Raw genomic sequence first — 16,784 nt, 5'->3', positions numbered from 1 at the left:
CAAAGACTCTATACCTATCTGTAGTACAGAGGAACTGAATCATTTCTCCAGTCTGACAAGATGCTAGTCATGTCAGCATTCCTATTCTCAGGGTATCTGTTCTTGGTGTGAACCCTTGGCAAGGACTGTGCTTTTTGTCCGCTTATAAAAATTGTACATCTCCCATATATACCACACGTGTATGTTCATATCACAGATGCATATACATATAATCAGCATAGAGATCCGATGGCAGAACAGCCATTCATGAAGGAGACAGTGGAGCACGTGCTCTAGCACAACCTACTTACGGAAGGCAGGGTCCCCCAGTCAGGCGGTCTTCAGCATGGCAGTGAGCAGTTTCCCCTGCAGAGTGGTCAGCAGGAGGGACACAAGCCTCTCCCTAGCACAAGTCACTCAGCCCTGCTGGGCTCCTGCTGCTCTCTGGGCACAGGCATGCCATTAGGAATGTGCCACAGTAGGGAAAGAGACCGGTTCACTGTGAGACCTGCTACTCACTCTCGTACAGTGTATCGGCCCCCCTTCCCACTGCACAGTGGCTGCCAAGCTCTGGGCGGGAGGCGTGTGGCCCTTGAGAAAGTGAGCCGTGGAGTCAGACTTCCACCGGGGATACGGGCTGCAGTGTCGGGGGCCTTCTTCTAAAGACAGTACTTTTTAGGATGGCTTGGAAACAACCTAATTTGGCCCCCTAGCTTTAGGAACAGGGGAAGGATTTCTTCAGGTTGAAAAGGAAAAAAAAAAAAAAAAAGGAAAAGGTATGAACTAGGAAGATAAGGATGTGGTTGGCACTCTGCTTTAAAAGAAATTAAGAAGATCCAGAAGTAATTTATGGAGACTGTATTTAGCATGCATGTCTGGGTACTGGAGTGACATGGGCTTCACCTTCTTGTACCTGTTACTTTTCCACACAGAGTTAATCCAATGCTCCGTTATCCTGTCCAGGTAAAGGAAATGAGGCGATTTAAACTGCCAAGCTTGGATACTCATCCAAAGAGGACAGCTGAGGTACTGACATGCACAAATCACCGGTTTAGAGGAGGACATGGAAAACAGACTGCAAGTACCTGCTTGTGCCCCCTGTGGTGTTGGCTGACCCCTCTGAGCACTGTACTGAGCGGAGGCCAGGGGCCGGTACTGCTGCGTGTTTGAGGTAGGGTACTGACCAGATGGATAGTAATACACGGACATCTGTGGAAGAAAGAGAAGAACCGCAGGGAGTGAGAAATGTGTACGAAGTAACACTTTAACGTAAAATGTGTGGTCGCCTTATGACATACTACGATTGTAGTAGATTGTAAAGATGGCCACCAAACACTTCACCCTGGCCTATGTGCGTGCATGCTACTCTTCTCATGAAGATGTGAAATCGATTCCCCAAGTCCTTGAATCTGGGCTGGCTCTGGGACTTGCTTTGACCAATGTCATGAGGCAGAAATGGTGACTCTGAGACTTGCAAGCCAGGTCCATAAGAAGACTTGCACTTCTGCTCACACAGGAGGAGCACCCAGCCACCAGGAGAAGAAGTCCAGGTCATGCTGCTGGAGAAAGAGGCCACGTGGAGAAGACAGGCACCCCAGTGGACAGGCTATGCCGACATTCTGGGCATGGGAGCGAGGCCATCTTGGATGTTCCAGCCCCAGTCAAGCTGCCTGAGCCATTACCATATAAACCAGAGCTGAACCATCCCTGCTGAGTTCTGCTCTAGTTGCTGACCTAGTCCTGAGCAACACAATGGTTGTTGTCCTAAAACACTGGATTTTGTGTTTTCAGATGAAGCAAGAGTGAATGAAACAGGGGCGCCTGGGTGGCTCAGGTGGTTAAGCGTCTGACTTCAGCTCAGGTCACGATCCCAGGGACCTGGGATCAAGTCTACCATCAGACTCCCTGCTCAGCGGGGAGTCTGCTTCTCCCTCTGCCCCGCCCCCCCAACCCGCCCTGGGCTTGTGCTCTTTCTCCATCGCTCACTCTCTCTCTCTCCAATAAATAAATAAGTAAAATCTTTTAAAAAAGGAGGGGGGGATGAAACAGTCATCTACCACAACAAAAAGTTTATGGTAGTTTTAAATATTATATCTAACGAATTCTTTTTCTAATGGAAACTCACGTGAGACGTGAAAACTACTAATCTCTAGCCTATAAGAAGCAGGGGTTGGAATTACAAAATATGGTCAAGTCTATCAAAGCACTTGGCAGAGTGATTGGCACAGAGCCAGTATCCAAGAGAATTTATGTTCAATCTGAAAAAAGAAAATATATTTAAAATAATGTTTGTGTCACCTACTGTCACTTTCTAATGACTGAGAATGGCTGAACATATTCTAATTACTTCCAATAAGATTCCAATCAAATGTCTCTTGATTTGGAGACATTGCCTGCCTCAGTTCATTTATATTAAGGCTGCTCTCTTACTGATCTTGAATAATTTTTCATCTCCAGGCTTCTGACCATTCTTCTATCATCTTCTCGAAAGTGTAAACAGAGGTACACTAGGACCAGCCTACAAGTAAGTATCACATACACAGAATAAAATTACAAGCCACCTATATTTGAGAACAGTGATTTCAATGGTGATTTTATTTTCTGATTTGATCACGTCAAATAGGAAACACTTTTTTATTTCAATCTTGCTATTGAAACACATGTATCATGTTTTCCTGATTTATCATAACATAGGGACAAAAGATAACTTAGAGTGTGTTGAGCTGTGGTTCTGCAATCCCCTGGAATTGTTATGAATTCTAATTCTGTCTGGCAATATGGATATCCAAGGGTAAGAGACTGAACGAGTCTCGAATGAACATGGGTCAGTATTTGGCAACTAACTAATTGTACATTTTGTTTATAGTGATTTTTTCTCCCTATTTCTCCCTTTTTTTGTAAGGCAATTTATAACAATAAAAACCCAAAGAATCCTAGAATAATAACAGGTTTTAGTTACACTCTGGCAAATCATGATGCTATTAAAGATTACTACCATTATACATCAGATGCTTCCTAAAATTAAGAACAAGAGCAACTATTATGGAATTTATTCATGAGCCTTATATTTCCATGTCCTTTAGGAAAAATAAACAGTTTGTTCCCTTAGGAAAATCTGTGACTTGATTCAATGGAAGCTCATAAATATGTTACCCAATCCTTGGTCTTTTCTCTCATATTCAATATGAAACATGAAAATACCTTTAGGGATGTGGGAAAGAGTTCAAACACTTGAAAATTCCCTGATGAGCACTAATGGTTTGGATGAAAGTATAACCTCTTGAAGGAGAGCCTCAATTTTTAGTACTCAGTTGTCCTGGTTTGTTCTTGTATTTTTCTCCCGCCCTACCTCCTTTGATACCCTGCCAGGCTGTGCTAGAGGTCTGGTCACCTCCACTCGGTACCTCTCCCAGGCAGAGCATCAGCCAGCTCTTAGCACTTACATCTCCCAGTCATATGAAGCAAACGGGGCATGGGCACTTGGCTCATCCTCATCCTCCCCCATGGAGGAAGGTGCTGAGTGGGGCTAAGAGGAGGCATCAAAGGATCCAAATGCAAGGTTGGAAGGGAGAAAAGAGTAAGGATAGCTCCCAAGGGGAGAAAATGTTAATTTTTCAACAACTATGTATATTTTAAAACATGGAAAACCAAAATATGAGTAAATTAGAAGAGGAAAGCAATAAATGAGAAAAAAGAAGAAGCCGTATTAAAAAATCTCTTCTCCCACCACCTTCTTCAAGTCCCTCTTTGCCTTGTCCATGTGTTTCTTGCCTCACCTTCCAGGGGGTGTTCAGAAGGCTTACATGACATGGCAGACAAAACTGACTTCAAGGTTATTAAATATTAGGTTCACTTTCTGCATACATTTCATTTATTTCCATATGCCCTTGGACTGTACCTCAAGTTCTTTTCATTGTTCCATAGTTGAGTAATCAAGCTTTAAAATGTTTACTAAATTGAAACGCACAATGGGTTGTATCTTATACCTAAGAAGTTCATGCATGCCCAGACTGACCAGGAACCTTGAACACCTGTTTTGTTTTGTTTTGTTTTTCTACTCTCCTCCCTTTCTTTTTTTTTTTTTTAAAGATTTTATTTATTTATTTGACAGAGAGAGACACAGCGAGAGAGGGAACACAAGCAGGGGGAGTGAGAGAGGGAGAAGCAGGCTCCCCGCAGAGCAGGGAGCCTGATGCGGGACTCGATCCCAGGACCCTGGGATCATGACCTGAGCCGAAGGCAGTCACTTAACCGGCTGAGCCACCCAGGCGCCCTACTCTCCTCCCTTTCTATTTCTAAATCTTTTGAAGAAATGTCTGTTGCAGACACACCAGGGGTTCTGAGTTGTCTTTGCTCCTGCAGTGCACTAATAGTGAAATTCATTCATCAAGGAAGACTTTTTATTTTTAAAGTCTTTCAAAAAAATTCTTCAATTAAATATCCTGCCAACTCTTCTCCTTGATAGCAGAAATGGGTAAGAAACACTTAGATGCTGTTTAGGATAAAAGAGCTACACTATTTTTCCCACTAATTAAACTTTAAGTATTTAATTTATTACTAAAATAATTAATACATTATTGAAGCCCTTTCTCCTGTAACTTAAAATTATTTTTTCACATCTCCTTAAATCCTACTGGTCAAGAGATATTGCAGAGAAGAAAACCGAAGATGAACAATTAATTAATCATTCAAAATAAAATGAACAACTGAATGAAAATCATTTCATGGTGAAGCGTTTTGCATGGCTTGAAAAGAAAATAATTTATTCAAGATGTTAAGGCAGTGAAACAAATAATACAAAGGTGACACCGTGCTTTAAGCAGCTCATCCAATACAATATTTCTTAATTAGGATGGAATTTGCTTGGGATATGTGTGCCTAGAAAATGGACCGGAAAACGCCTCTGTGCATTTTACATCTTGACAGTAATCACTTGCAATATTCTGCAAGGGATACCCAGGAGATCACCAGAGATGTTTGGTGGTGAACAGTAACAGATAATCAGTCTTTGAGAAGACAGTAAAAATCAGTGATCTGTGGTGTCTTACATGCTCAAGTCAATTAAATATGATTAATGACTACCCGTGAGAGCACTCAGGAGCTCTGCTTCCCCCTAGGGAGAGGAAGGGACAGTGGATATCCTCTTTAGCTTCCTCCTTTATATTCCTAGAGGAGCTCCTGCCTGGAGCACCAGATTAGCTCCAGAAAATGCTTAAGGAAAGAGCACATTTCCCGAGCTGCAGCAGGGGAGAGTTCAAAGTCCCTGCAGAGCAGGCTCTCTTCTTCCTTCCTACTTTCCCTTTCTAGGCAGTCCAGTGAGCAGGACCTTGCATGGGAGGGAATGCTTTCCTGCATGGCTCCCGTACCAGCAGCCTGGAAAATGGGACACTCCCCGCACTGTATCATGGGAAGTTGGGTCAGTTTCATTCAACCTACTTTCTGAGCCCCATGGCTTTGCACAACTGCTGAATAGGACAGATCAGGTTCTGGAGGTGGGGAATATCTATATGGACCAGAAAGAGCCACACCAGGTTGACCTGGTGGTAGTCTGTGTGGAAATGTAGATGTCAAAACACCTAGCGAATAAGCTATAGGTCACAGGTGTGAGGAAAAGCACACTCACTTGTGCAGGTGGAGGCTGTTGCACAAAGCCCTGTGGTGAGGGAGGGGCCTGGATGACTTGCTGGGAGATGGGAGGTCCAGAGCCTGAGAACCCCCCCGTAGGGAGCTGCTGGCCTGTAGAGGCAATGACGTAGCTTGGCTGTTGGGTTGGCTGTGCCATGAGGGACGGCGGGTAGACAGGACCAGATGGGGGCTCAGGAGTCTCTCCTGAGGATTGCCGGCTCAGGTTCATCTGGGTGAACTGTGTCGCCACATCGTCTCTCTGCCCAGAAACAAAGAGGAAATTAGCGAGAGCAGCCTAGAAATGGGAGAGGCACACAGAGGCAGACACAGGCCACATGCTTGTCACTGTGGGCAAGGGAGGGCGCACCAATTGGAAACAATAACAGAAAAGGAATTCTCTGTCCAGAACAACAAGAGAACATAATAAGATTTTAATCATCCAGAGGATCAGAGATGGTAAACAATTTGACCAAATCTCCCTCTTCCAACGGAAACAAATCATTATTTTTTCACTAAGGGTTTGAGATCCTCGGGATGGCGCTGAGGCAAGGAGGGCTTGGTGTCCTTGGTCCTGAAAGGTCAGCGGGGCTTCCCAGAAGTAACCACAGTCTCTGCCCTCTGGAGAGAGGCAGAAGCCGTTGTATTCACCATCACCCACAGCTGCTACAGAGATGGAGCCACTATGGTGTCATGATATATTGGGGAGTATTTTTCACTGGCCTGGCCTGAAATTTCGGGGCAATGCTCCTTCTTGATGTCCAAAAGGACCTAGTGCATTGTGGGGAAAGGAAGAAAGAGTGGGGGATCAGGGGGCTAGGGGAACCTCCCACATCAGTAGCACAGAGTGATGACCACCTCAACTAACTTTAAGTTTCCCAAGCTGTCACGTTGAGTTCATATCTCTCTGTTTCTGACTTCAAACTCTTGGGGCATTCAATCCCTGCTTAGTCAGTAAATTCTTAAAAGGGCACCCAATTGCAGAAGCAGCAAACGTGGGACAGATGACAGAATGGCAACCATTATTTTGGAGATGGGTTGCAATGTTCTGGAATGAGACCCCAACTCATGCCCCCTCACAGTCAGCCGGGGGCACCCACCCAGCATCAGCCAGCCCTGCGCAGGAAAGTAATAAAACTGGTGGACATGCTCTCCCAGGGGAAAGGTTGCACACATGGAATACGGTACCATGGGGAACTGTTGAGTTGGAGACACTGGCAGGAGATGCTGGGGAGGAAAAGAGACCGCTGGGTATTGCACTGACTGGGAGGAAGCCTGCAGCCCCTGCACCGACTGGAGGAAAGAAAAAGCTGATCAGGTAACGGGGAAGCACTGGGGGTGGAAATCCCACAGGAAGGCTGGCTTATCGGAAGCACACCACCTACACCACCCTACAGGTCCTCTTGGCTCGGTGCACTCCAGAGAGGGGAACCAGCCACCACTGGGAAGTCAACGCCAGGCAGAGCACAGCCAGCCAGCCTTGCAGGATGCATGTTTGCTCAGAGTAAACACTGCCTTCAGAAGTCACTGCGATACTTTTCATGTCATTGTTGTTAGTCAAATCCACTGGGTCTAAAGATACTGTGCAAGGACTGAGAAGTAAGGGAAAAAATTACAAATGAGGTTCACTCTGGCAACCTCCTGGGAATACCACATGTTTCTGTGGCAATTTCCATGTGTTGCTCTAGGAAGGGAGGACCACTCTACATCTCTTGAAGAACAGGCAGGCCACCTCAGAATGGACTGATACCTGTTCTTCCAATTGATGAAGCATTCAGTACTATCCCTTTGCAGACATGAGTCCTTGGTCTGTGTTGGGAATGAGTGAGCAAGATGATACGAAAGCCTGGTTGAGGTTATGGGTTCAGTCTCCCAGACAGGCTCTGTGATGCCTTAAATGTAGCATCTAGACCTCAGAGAAAACTTGGCATTTGTTTTCCCTAGTGCAGTGTGCTCACCATGCAAATCATTGGATGGGGCATTCACGTCTATCTAAACTTGAGGATCCAGATGAAATCTTATCAACTTGCTATCAAGGGTTCTAGGCCGCCAGGTCTTACTTATGAGTGGGTGGAAATGGCCCCAGTGAAAAGTATCACCTCCTCCTAAGGCACCAGTCTCTGCTCTGAGGACTCTGCAGCCTTTGCCTGGGAACACCTGCCCTCCCCGCCTTCCCACCAGCTCCTACCTGAGTGACCAGTGGGCCGGCCATATGTGGCTGGGGTGGCTGAGGAGAAGGCTGTTGCTGCGGCGGTGGCTGGGACTGCGCCATCATCGAGCCTCGCAGGGGCTGCTGGCTGGTGGGGGGGTTGTATATTGCAGGGGTTCCGTCGGGATTCACAAAGGGCTGGCCTGCAATGGAATCGGAGCTGGGTTCAGGTGAGCTCCTTGGTCTCACCTTTAGCAGAAAGAACCATACTGATAGATACGCAACAAGTAACCCAAGGTAAAGGAGCAGGGCGGTGGAAATCCAGGACAGCGGAACCTTCACCACCATGAAGACTTTCCTGTTTATGACCTATCTGCTTCAGCTAGCTAACGGTGCGAGCCCAGAGCAATTTAAGAAGCAACGAATAAATCCACTGCCTTCAGGGAGATTTGCTAAAGCTAAGCACGTCTGTACAGTGGCGCCCAGTGGAGAAGGCCTGTGGAGAAGTAATCTTCACGAAGCCGTGTGTTTGCCGCCTGCACCTCTCCATCATCAGCAAGATCGCACACGCTGAGAGATAGGGCTGCCTTCCCTTTATAGATTTCCGGCTACCCTGGGTTACACATTATTTACCAATACACTTGTTTCGCTTCCACTAGCCTTGTTGCCAACTCAGAATGGCAATCAGTGCTACCGATACGTACACAACAGAACATACCACATCCACACACTCGCTTCTCTAAACAGACACAACAAGGAGCACGCAGGGGTTCAGATTTTGAAGATAATGCATAATACAAGCATCACAGCATCATCTCCTGATGGTGAAGCAAATATACATTGTTTTGCCTTTTGAAATGATGGCATGGCTCACTATTGTTATTACTATTATTTGAGGAGGATTTTATGGTTTACAAAATAGTATCATCAGATCCCCAGCATGACTCTGGGAGGAAGGACAGTATCATCTTCTTATGTTGCACAGGACGCAATGAAGGCCCACCAGAAAGGTCACAGGAAAAAGGAAGGAGTCGAAGGAGCGGCAGATGGAAGTGAGGGAAAGTGGAGGGAAGGAAAGGGAAAACCAATCAAGTTCCAGGGTGGCAGGCACCTTACACACATAGCTCAGCTCTTCCAGTAACCCCGCAGACATGCGATCTCATTCCACTTTAGAGACAAAAAATCAGGGCCCGCATGGGCCAAGCAACTCACTCAGAAAGGCCAAACCAGTATGCGAGAGTCAGGAAATGGCCCTGGTCAGAGTGACTCCAAAGTCCATTCACTTCCCATCACACCAAATAACTTCAGTGGAGTATCCAAGTTTACATAATGTGTACGTGCTACAATGAGGTCTGATGACAAAAATCCAATCATAACTGAAAATCATTAATACGTGAGAAGTCAGGAGGGGTGGGGGCCATGTTTTAAGGTGGAATCACACCCAGGACTGGCAGGTAAAGAATGAGAAGAATCAGAATATTCTGATTTGCATTAAGGGGATATCAGAGGCAGCTTGTTAAGTTCCTCCCAAGCACATAGTTGAAAGCCTCCCCTTACATAGTTTCGGTATGTGGGGTTCACAAGAGCATGTGATGGCTGAGAAAAACAGCCCTTTTCATTAATAATATATATATGAAAAACAACCAAAGATCACCAGTGATGTGCGGAAAATTAGCAACAAAACAGAACAGGTTAGAATGAAAATAAAAAAAAAAAAACGGACCCAAACGAGACAGTATTCTAGTGGGAAAAAAAAAATGTGTGGTATCCAACAAGAACAGACTGTTATAAAATTGGAGATAATTAGCCAATATACACCAACTGAAAGAAACCAGCCCCAAAGGGCAGCTATTAGGGAAACGTACAACTGCATTTCTAATACCTTCAAGGTCAGGCAGAACTTAATGGTAATGGAAGTCAGAAAAGTGGGACCTCTCAGGGGGCAGGAGGGAGCCTCCCGGGAGACTAGTCATGTCCTATGTCTCTTCCAGGTATTGTTCACACAGGGGTTCATACATTCAAATACCTGCCAAGGCTACAGGCCAGGTATGTGTGTTTGACAAATTACAGTGAGAAAATATTTTAGAGTAGGTTTGGAGTGCAAACGGGGGGGGTTGTAGTGAAGCCAAACCAATTGCTCCCAGGACTTGATTTCAGACCGATTAGGAACTGTAATGGGAGCCTAGTGTGCCCATCATTGCCCCATATTTTCAGCCCAAATATACATGTGTGTGTGCAACGTGAAACCCTTAAATGCTGCATATTCATGAACTAAGGAAATTCTGACAACAGTTTCATAACCAATCACAATGTGCTGTGATGGAAAAGCAAATGTGCCAGAATTATAGTCACAGAACAATGACTAAATTTAGAGATATTTTAAAAAAATGTTAATGTTCTTCATAGGCACTTGTTTTCCTATCACTGTCATTTAATTTTAGCCACATTTAATTGTTTTAAATGCTTTATTTTTTCAAAAATAACTTTCTTCTGGATTTAAAATCTGCAACCCATTTTTTTCTCCCCAAAGCCTCAATTTGGGAAAGAATGAAAAAATAGTTCAATTTCCAAAAATCTATCAGCCCATTTGGTGTTCTAATTCTTAGCCCCCTCCCTTATTTTATATTGCAAAAAGAGGAAAATTCTGGATACCTAGCATTTAAAAAAATCTTCACAGCAACTTTATTTCAAAATCAGTCTCATTCTGTGCTCACACACACACACACACACACCACACATATACAGAGATGGAAACTAAAAATAAAATGATCTTTACTATATTTCCTACGACTTCCAATTTACCCCAGTGAGAAGTAAGGTAGCGTGAAAAACAGACCATAATTAGGGTGAAAAACATAACCACAAATTATTCAGGTGTCCTTTTTGATAAATTTTAGATCCTCTGTGTGAAATATTATTAATGTGCTATGAAGCAGACAAAAGAAATGTTTCCAAATAATTGCATATGAAAAGTACTCAGGACTCCCTTGGGTAGAGAGAGGTGGCAGGTTCTTCTGGAAGAGAAGAGAGAGAATAGAAGACTGCTTTTATGCTCACTAAGGAGAGGTGGAAAGACGTGAGAGACTGAAACAAGTAAGATGGATATGCAGGGAAGGGAACAGACATGATTTCCTAAGAGAGTTAGGACAGGCGACTATTGGTTTTCAAGTCAGGCAACGCTGGCCTCTCTAGATGCTGCCATTTCTGTTAGTCCAGATGCAATTACAACTGGATACGGGCAATTAGTTTGAATGACAGCTGCTGAATACCAAAGGGGAAGGAAAGACGATTGGCCCTAGGACCATCCAGCTTAAAAGAGGTTTTCGTGTCCAGAACTGCACGAGCATGCCTGGCAGGCCCTGGCACATGTGTTGGCACAGGTAAAGGGTGCAGGCAAGTCGGGCTGCCATGAGCTGGCCGAGTGCTCATTCCCCTCAATACATGGCCTTAGGTGGAAAACTTCTCCACTTTCCACATCAACATGAATAATGTGCTGTAGATATTATTTTTTTAAAGATTTTATTTATTTATTTTAGAGAGAGAGAGCGAGCAGCGGGGAGGAGCAGAGGGAGAGGGAGAGTCTTAAGCAGACTCCCCGCTGAGGGCAGAGCCCGATGTGGGGCTTCATCTTAGGACCTTGAGATCACAACCTGAGTGGAAACCAAGAGTCGGATGCTAAGCGCCTGCGCCACCCAGGCATCCTGTGCAGTAGATATTATTTTACTATTATATAATTATTGAGCCTTGCATGAAGACTAAGACTTGGTTATCCATTCCAGAGATGCAAAACAAAAACAAAAACAAAAAACCTGATCTGATCCCTCCCCACAAAGAGCTTATAAATATGCTGGTAATGAGGAAATGAACCCAAGGGCAATTCACACTAGAAACAAAGTAATCAAATGCTCTTGGTTTCTAACATGAATGCATTTCTGCCATGTATTTGGCAGAAGGGTATTTATTAAAAAAGATAGAGAGGCATGAGAAAAAGAGATTTTCCTTTCTTAGTCCTTAGAAGGTGATCAATCAAATCATAAGGATGCTGCTGATTATGGATAAGCTAAGGTTAATTCAGATCTCGCAAAGATATGTTGAGGGGCATGTCACACACAAAATCTTCATGGCACATTTAAGAAAGAGGTGGAAAAAAATAAGAAAGAAGTAGAATAGATACCAGAAGCCCTGTGAAAAATACAAAGTGTAGTGTCAGGAGAATCCATCAGGAGCATTTGAAAGAGATGAGCCCTAAAAGGATGCTCAAAGCCAAGTCCCAGCCGATGGCATGCCCTTACATCACTCGCTCGTGAATTTGCGCCAGATGAAGGCAAAGCGAAATGGCAAAACAAGAGATATGGGGATTAATGAGTACTTGGGGGATGTTAATGCTTGTTGGCATCTCTGGATAGCTCTGAATTTAAAGAAAATAGCCAAACAAAGATGAGCTTTCTGCTAAAAATTTCTAAAAGGAGGCCAAGTCAAAGACAGCAGGAAGAAGATCAAACTCAAGAGTCAAACCCAGACTTGCCTTGTGAGGATGAATACATTATACGGGGATAACTTTGAAAAAGAGCCTCTGCAGCAGCTCACTCATCTAGAAGCCTGAAAAGCAAAGAAAGGATAGGCCAGAGGTCCTGAGTTAGATCAGACTGGCTGAGAGCAGAGTCTAAGGCCAGACAAAATAAAATGTTGTGATTGCATTTGGGGAACTGCGAGAATATATGTGGGTGGGTTGGTTTCAGGTTGCCGAATACTGGTACTTAGGAAGAGGCAAGTCAATTGTGCCCACAAAGGAAGTTTCATTTTTGTTTCATTTGGTAGACATGACTGGCAGGCACCTTGGTATTCTCAAATTATTGCTTGTCTTCTGTCTGCTTAAGACAGATACTTTATGAATAAACAGACAAAAAGCAGAATCAGACCTATAAATACAGACAACAGACTGGTGATTGTCAGAGGGAGGGGGGATGAAGGGATGGGCAAAATGGGGGAAGCAGAATGGGAGGTACAGGCTTCCAGCTATGGAATGAGTAAGTCATAGGAATAAAAGACACAGCATAGGGAATCTAATCATTGACACTGCAATCATACTGTATGGTGACAGACAGGAGCTACACTGTGGTGAGCCCAGCATAACAAGCAGAGAAGCTGAATCACTATGTTGCACACCTGAAACTAATGTAACATTGCGCATCAACTATACTGAAATAAGAAAAAAATTAAAAGACAGGTATTTTATCATGGTTTCATACATGAACCACATTCTCAAATATATTAGATAAAAAAACTGTTCTACTATGCTCATCCACATATGAGTAGTAGATATTTTTTCAATACTATGTAATTTTTGAGCACAGTGCCTAAGACTACTTTGCTATCCACTCTAGTGAAGTAAAAAAATAGCCAAGGATGGCCCCTTCCCACAAGGAGCTTATAAATGAGCTGGTAACAGGGAAATGAATCCCAAGGGCTATTCACACAAGAAGTAAAGTAGTCGTATGCCGTTGGCTCCTAACACAAAAGAATTTCTACCACATATTTAGGGAAGGGGAGAGGTGTGGATTTCAGGAGTTCACAGCAATGACAGAGAAAGATGAGTTCCAATCCAAAGGAGGCAAATTTCCAGTTTCAATAGTAGAATCATAGGAGATTAAATAAATAGATGGATGGATAGACAGACAGACAGACATGCACACATACACACCATAGATAGACACATACACACATATATGTATATATGATACATAATGGATCTGTATACACACACACACATGCATATTTTCAATTTACAAAAATAAACACATTCTAGGAAAGAAGAAACATCATTTCCCTTCCATCCTACCACTCAACCATGGTATACAATATATTAATACATTTTCTTTCTGGTGTTGGGATATTTTAATGTCAAGCATTTGTCAGATCAGAGAGGTGCATACAGAGAAGCTACTCGACAGTGTGATTAGATCCTTTTCCTTGCTTAGGATCCTTTTTCAAAGGACATATTTTGGTAACAGCTCTAAGTGACTGGATCTGATGCATAAGAATTGGGACTTGACACCAAAAAGCACTTTGTTTCTTTTTCTATAAGCAAGATTATACATGATAATATACACATAACACATGCACAACCATTATATCATTACAAATAATATTTCTTCATTATACCCTAAAAAATACTCTGTTGAGCTTTTTTGAAACACGGCAATTTTGCTTAAAACAAATGACTCAAAACTAATGTCTGTGTGTGCTCTTGTCAGCAAGCCTTCCGTCTCAATTAGAAGTGAAGGGATTTAAGCCAACAGAGTCAGACCATCCTTCTATCAGTGCCCAGAGTAATGACTATAATCCTGGTTTTCTTTTAATTTCCTTTTAGTACTTCCAATGATCCAAATAAAATAAAAGCAATCTAATATTCTCCTTAGAAGTATCTCTTCTGAAAGCTTTCAAATGGTTTTCAATAAAATGATTATGCCTTCTTTTCCCTCAAGCTTATGGCATTTTCAAAATGTCTCCATCAAACACCCTGCCTTGAGAATGTGCCATATGTTTTCATGAAAATGTGGCAATTATTCAAGTAACTATTTTACTATCATTCTCATGTTTCTCTGAATTTCCTAATTACTAGTAGTGCTATATACGTGAAAAGATTGAGTCAGATTGCTTTTATGAGATTCTCATTCACTTTTGCTTTTTCAAGTTTAGCTAATCACGGAAATACTCTGGAATCATCGAAACCAAAACTCAGACATTTTTTGAGACAATTCAATTTTTTTCCCAATTACTTCTAAAGGCTTCCAAAGAGGCAACTAGTCAATGTCAAGCCTTCTAACCCAGGGTTTCCCAACCATGGCACTACTGATATTTTTGGCTGGGTAATTCTCTGTTGGAAGGGGCTGTCCTGGGCATTGTAGGATGTTTAGCAGCATGTCTGGCATCTACCTTCTTAGATGTCAGTAGCAACCCCTTCCTCTCTCAGTCATGTTGATCAAAATGTCAGTGGATATTGCAAAATGGCCTTGGAGGCATGGGCACAGATCCCCCTGGTTGAGAAGTTTCCCCCATGAGGCAGATGCTTGTCAGTCTATTTGCCCAATGCTCTGGGTTCTTTGGAATCAGTGTAGATGTTAACTGACCACTAGAGAAATTAAAAAATAAAGAACCATTGATCATGGAAAAAATAATCATCATTGAAGTTACCAATTTTCCAAACCTCACCAAAACCAGTCTAGTCCTAGGATCCTTAAAATACATAAGAATTTGCTCCCTATGTCCTATTTGTCACTGCTATTCCTTATTCCCCAGGTGGAATTGGGTGAAATTCTAAGGCAAAAGAGCAACTTGTATAGGTAAGAATCTTTTTTTTAAAGATTTTATTTATTTATTTGACAGCAAGAGACACAGTGAGAGAGGGAACACAAGCAGGGGGAGTGGGAGAGGGAGAAGCAGGCTTCCCACTGAGCAGGGAGCCTGATGCAGGGCTCGATCCCAGGGTCCTGGGATCATGACCTGAGCCGAAGGCAGACGCTTAACAACTGAGCCACCCAGGCACCCTATAGGTAAGAATCTGCTATGTGTCCCAATTGATATCTCAAGTTTGTGAAATATCTTGGATGCAAAAACACTTTTGACATAATAAGAAGCTAAGCCGGGATTTAGTCTGTGAAACATGGTATCTTAATTAGTATTTCCCAGATCATCACTTTACGGTCTCTGGTCTTAGCTCCCAGGAATACCTGAGACACACCATGGTCAATACAAAGAGGATAGAGGGAAAAGTGGATATTTCTGGGAAGAATCTCTATTTATAACTACATATCAATATTGATATCAACATAGAGATAGAGATTATAGCTATAGATCTTCTCTTCCTAAATCAAGACCCTACACAGTGGTTCATGCACCTAGCTCTCCTGCTCAGGAATTTTAAGAAAACCTGCTGACGAATTTATAAGCCCCAAACACAAGAATAGAACTCTGATCTTGAGTCCCTGCCATAGCAGAGGTAAGGAACTAACCTGTGTGCGGATTGAGGAGGATGCTTCCGGGCGGGATGCCTGTCGCAGCCTCCAGTGGAAGGAGGATGTAGCTGGTGCTGGGGGCTGCCTGGCCCCCTGCTCCGCCCTCTGGATAGGGCACACAGCCCGGAGAGCCAGCGGCTACGCCCGTAGCCAGGGGCGCGCCCTGCAGGGGTGCGTGGGTGCGGGGCAGAGACCCCGAGGAGCCTGTGCTGCTGTTAGACTCAGAACCTGCCACAGAAGAAAAGGATCAGAAAATCATCCAACGCAGGGAGCTCTGGATCTAAATGCCTAATTTACTTAATCCATCCTTAAACCATTCGAGGTGAGTGCTGCAGGACCAGGGCAACATTTGCGGCTCACATTTTATTGAGATATCTGCTACATATTTTTCAGATGTGTCGATTTCCTAGGAAAAGAGAGGTTAAGAATGAGCACTCTCTTTCAGCCTCTCACATGCCTGTAGGGCGGTACATTGGTAAATGGTACCCTAAAGCTTCGGACTCCATGCCTGGAGATGCCCATCACCCCGAGTAATTAAAGCCAGAGGGCTGTCTTACTGGAGGTAGGAGAATAAAATGCCAGGTGGATATTAAAGAGATTGCAGTTTAAGAAGGAGTCCTAGAATGTGCTGATCATGGCATCGCTCTAACGTATTGGTTCTCCAACATCCATAAAGCTGCATTTTGAAGAGGCATGGCCAGAAATAATCTTTTCCCCTCAGATGTGAGTAGAAGAACTGGGTCACTCCTACTGAGAGTGCTTAAGGTGTGTATTTCACATAGTCACAGAAATCTTACTAATGTGCCCAAGAGGCAGACCAAGAAGGGCTTGGCCTTCATAGAATGCTGGATCATCCTTTAGACAACACAGAAGAGTAAAATCATGGGGAGGATTGTAAACATGTAGGTAACTGGATTACAAGGTGGACTCTAACCCAGCCTTCTCCCTCTCCCTCCACTGTGGACAAGGAAACACCTGGTATATCCCACGTCCACTAGGCACTACCTGCCCTTCACCAC

At 43.7% G+C, this 16,784-nt stretch overlaps 1 protein-coding gene across 14 annotated transcripts in view; it reads right to left on the bottom strand.

The window, feature by feature from the left end:
• The window catches only part of ARPP21 (cAMP regulated phosphoprotein 21), a 155,079-nt gene that overhangs the window by 49,639 nt on the left and 88,656 nt on the right, over positions 1-16,784 (bottom strand). For 12 of the 14 annotated variants that reach the window (XM_034991723.1, XM_034991778.1, XM_034991713.1 and 9 more), the window contains 5 exons: positions 15,763-15,993; positions 7,790-7,953; positions 6,790-6,894; positions 5,603-5,863; positions 1,065-1,188 (listed from right to left, as the gene is read on the bottom strand). In XM_034991723.1, the coding sequence (XP_034847614.1) occupies positions 1,065-1,188; positions 5,603-5,863; positions 6,790-6,894; positions 7,790-7,953; positions 15,763-15,993 (885 nt within the window). The remainder of the gene's footprint in view (positions 1-1,064; positions 1,189-5,602; positions 5,864-6,789; positions 6,895-7,789; positions 7,954-15,762; positions 15,994-16,784) is intronic. The other 2 variants (XM_034991813.1, XM_034991822.1) reach the window with 1 other exon arrangement.

Source organism: Mirounga leonina, unplaced genomic scaffold, assembly GCF_011800145.1.
Source record: "Mirounga leonina isolate KUSES-001 unplaced genomic scaffold, KU_Mleo_1.0 Mir_115, whole genome shotgun sequence".
NCBI lineage: Eukaryota > Metazoa > Chordata > Mammalia > Carnivora > Phocidae > Mirounga > Mirounga leonina.
This window is presented reverse-complemented; position numbering and strand designations above follow the sequence as displayed.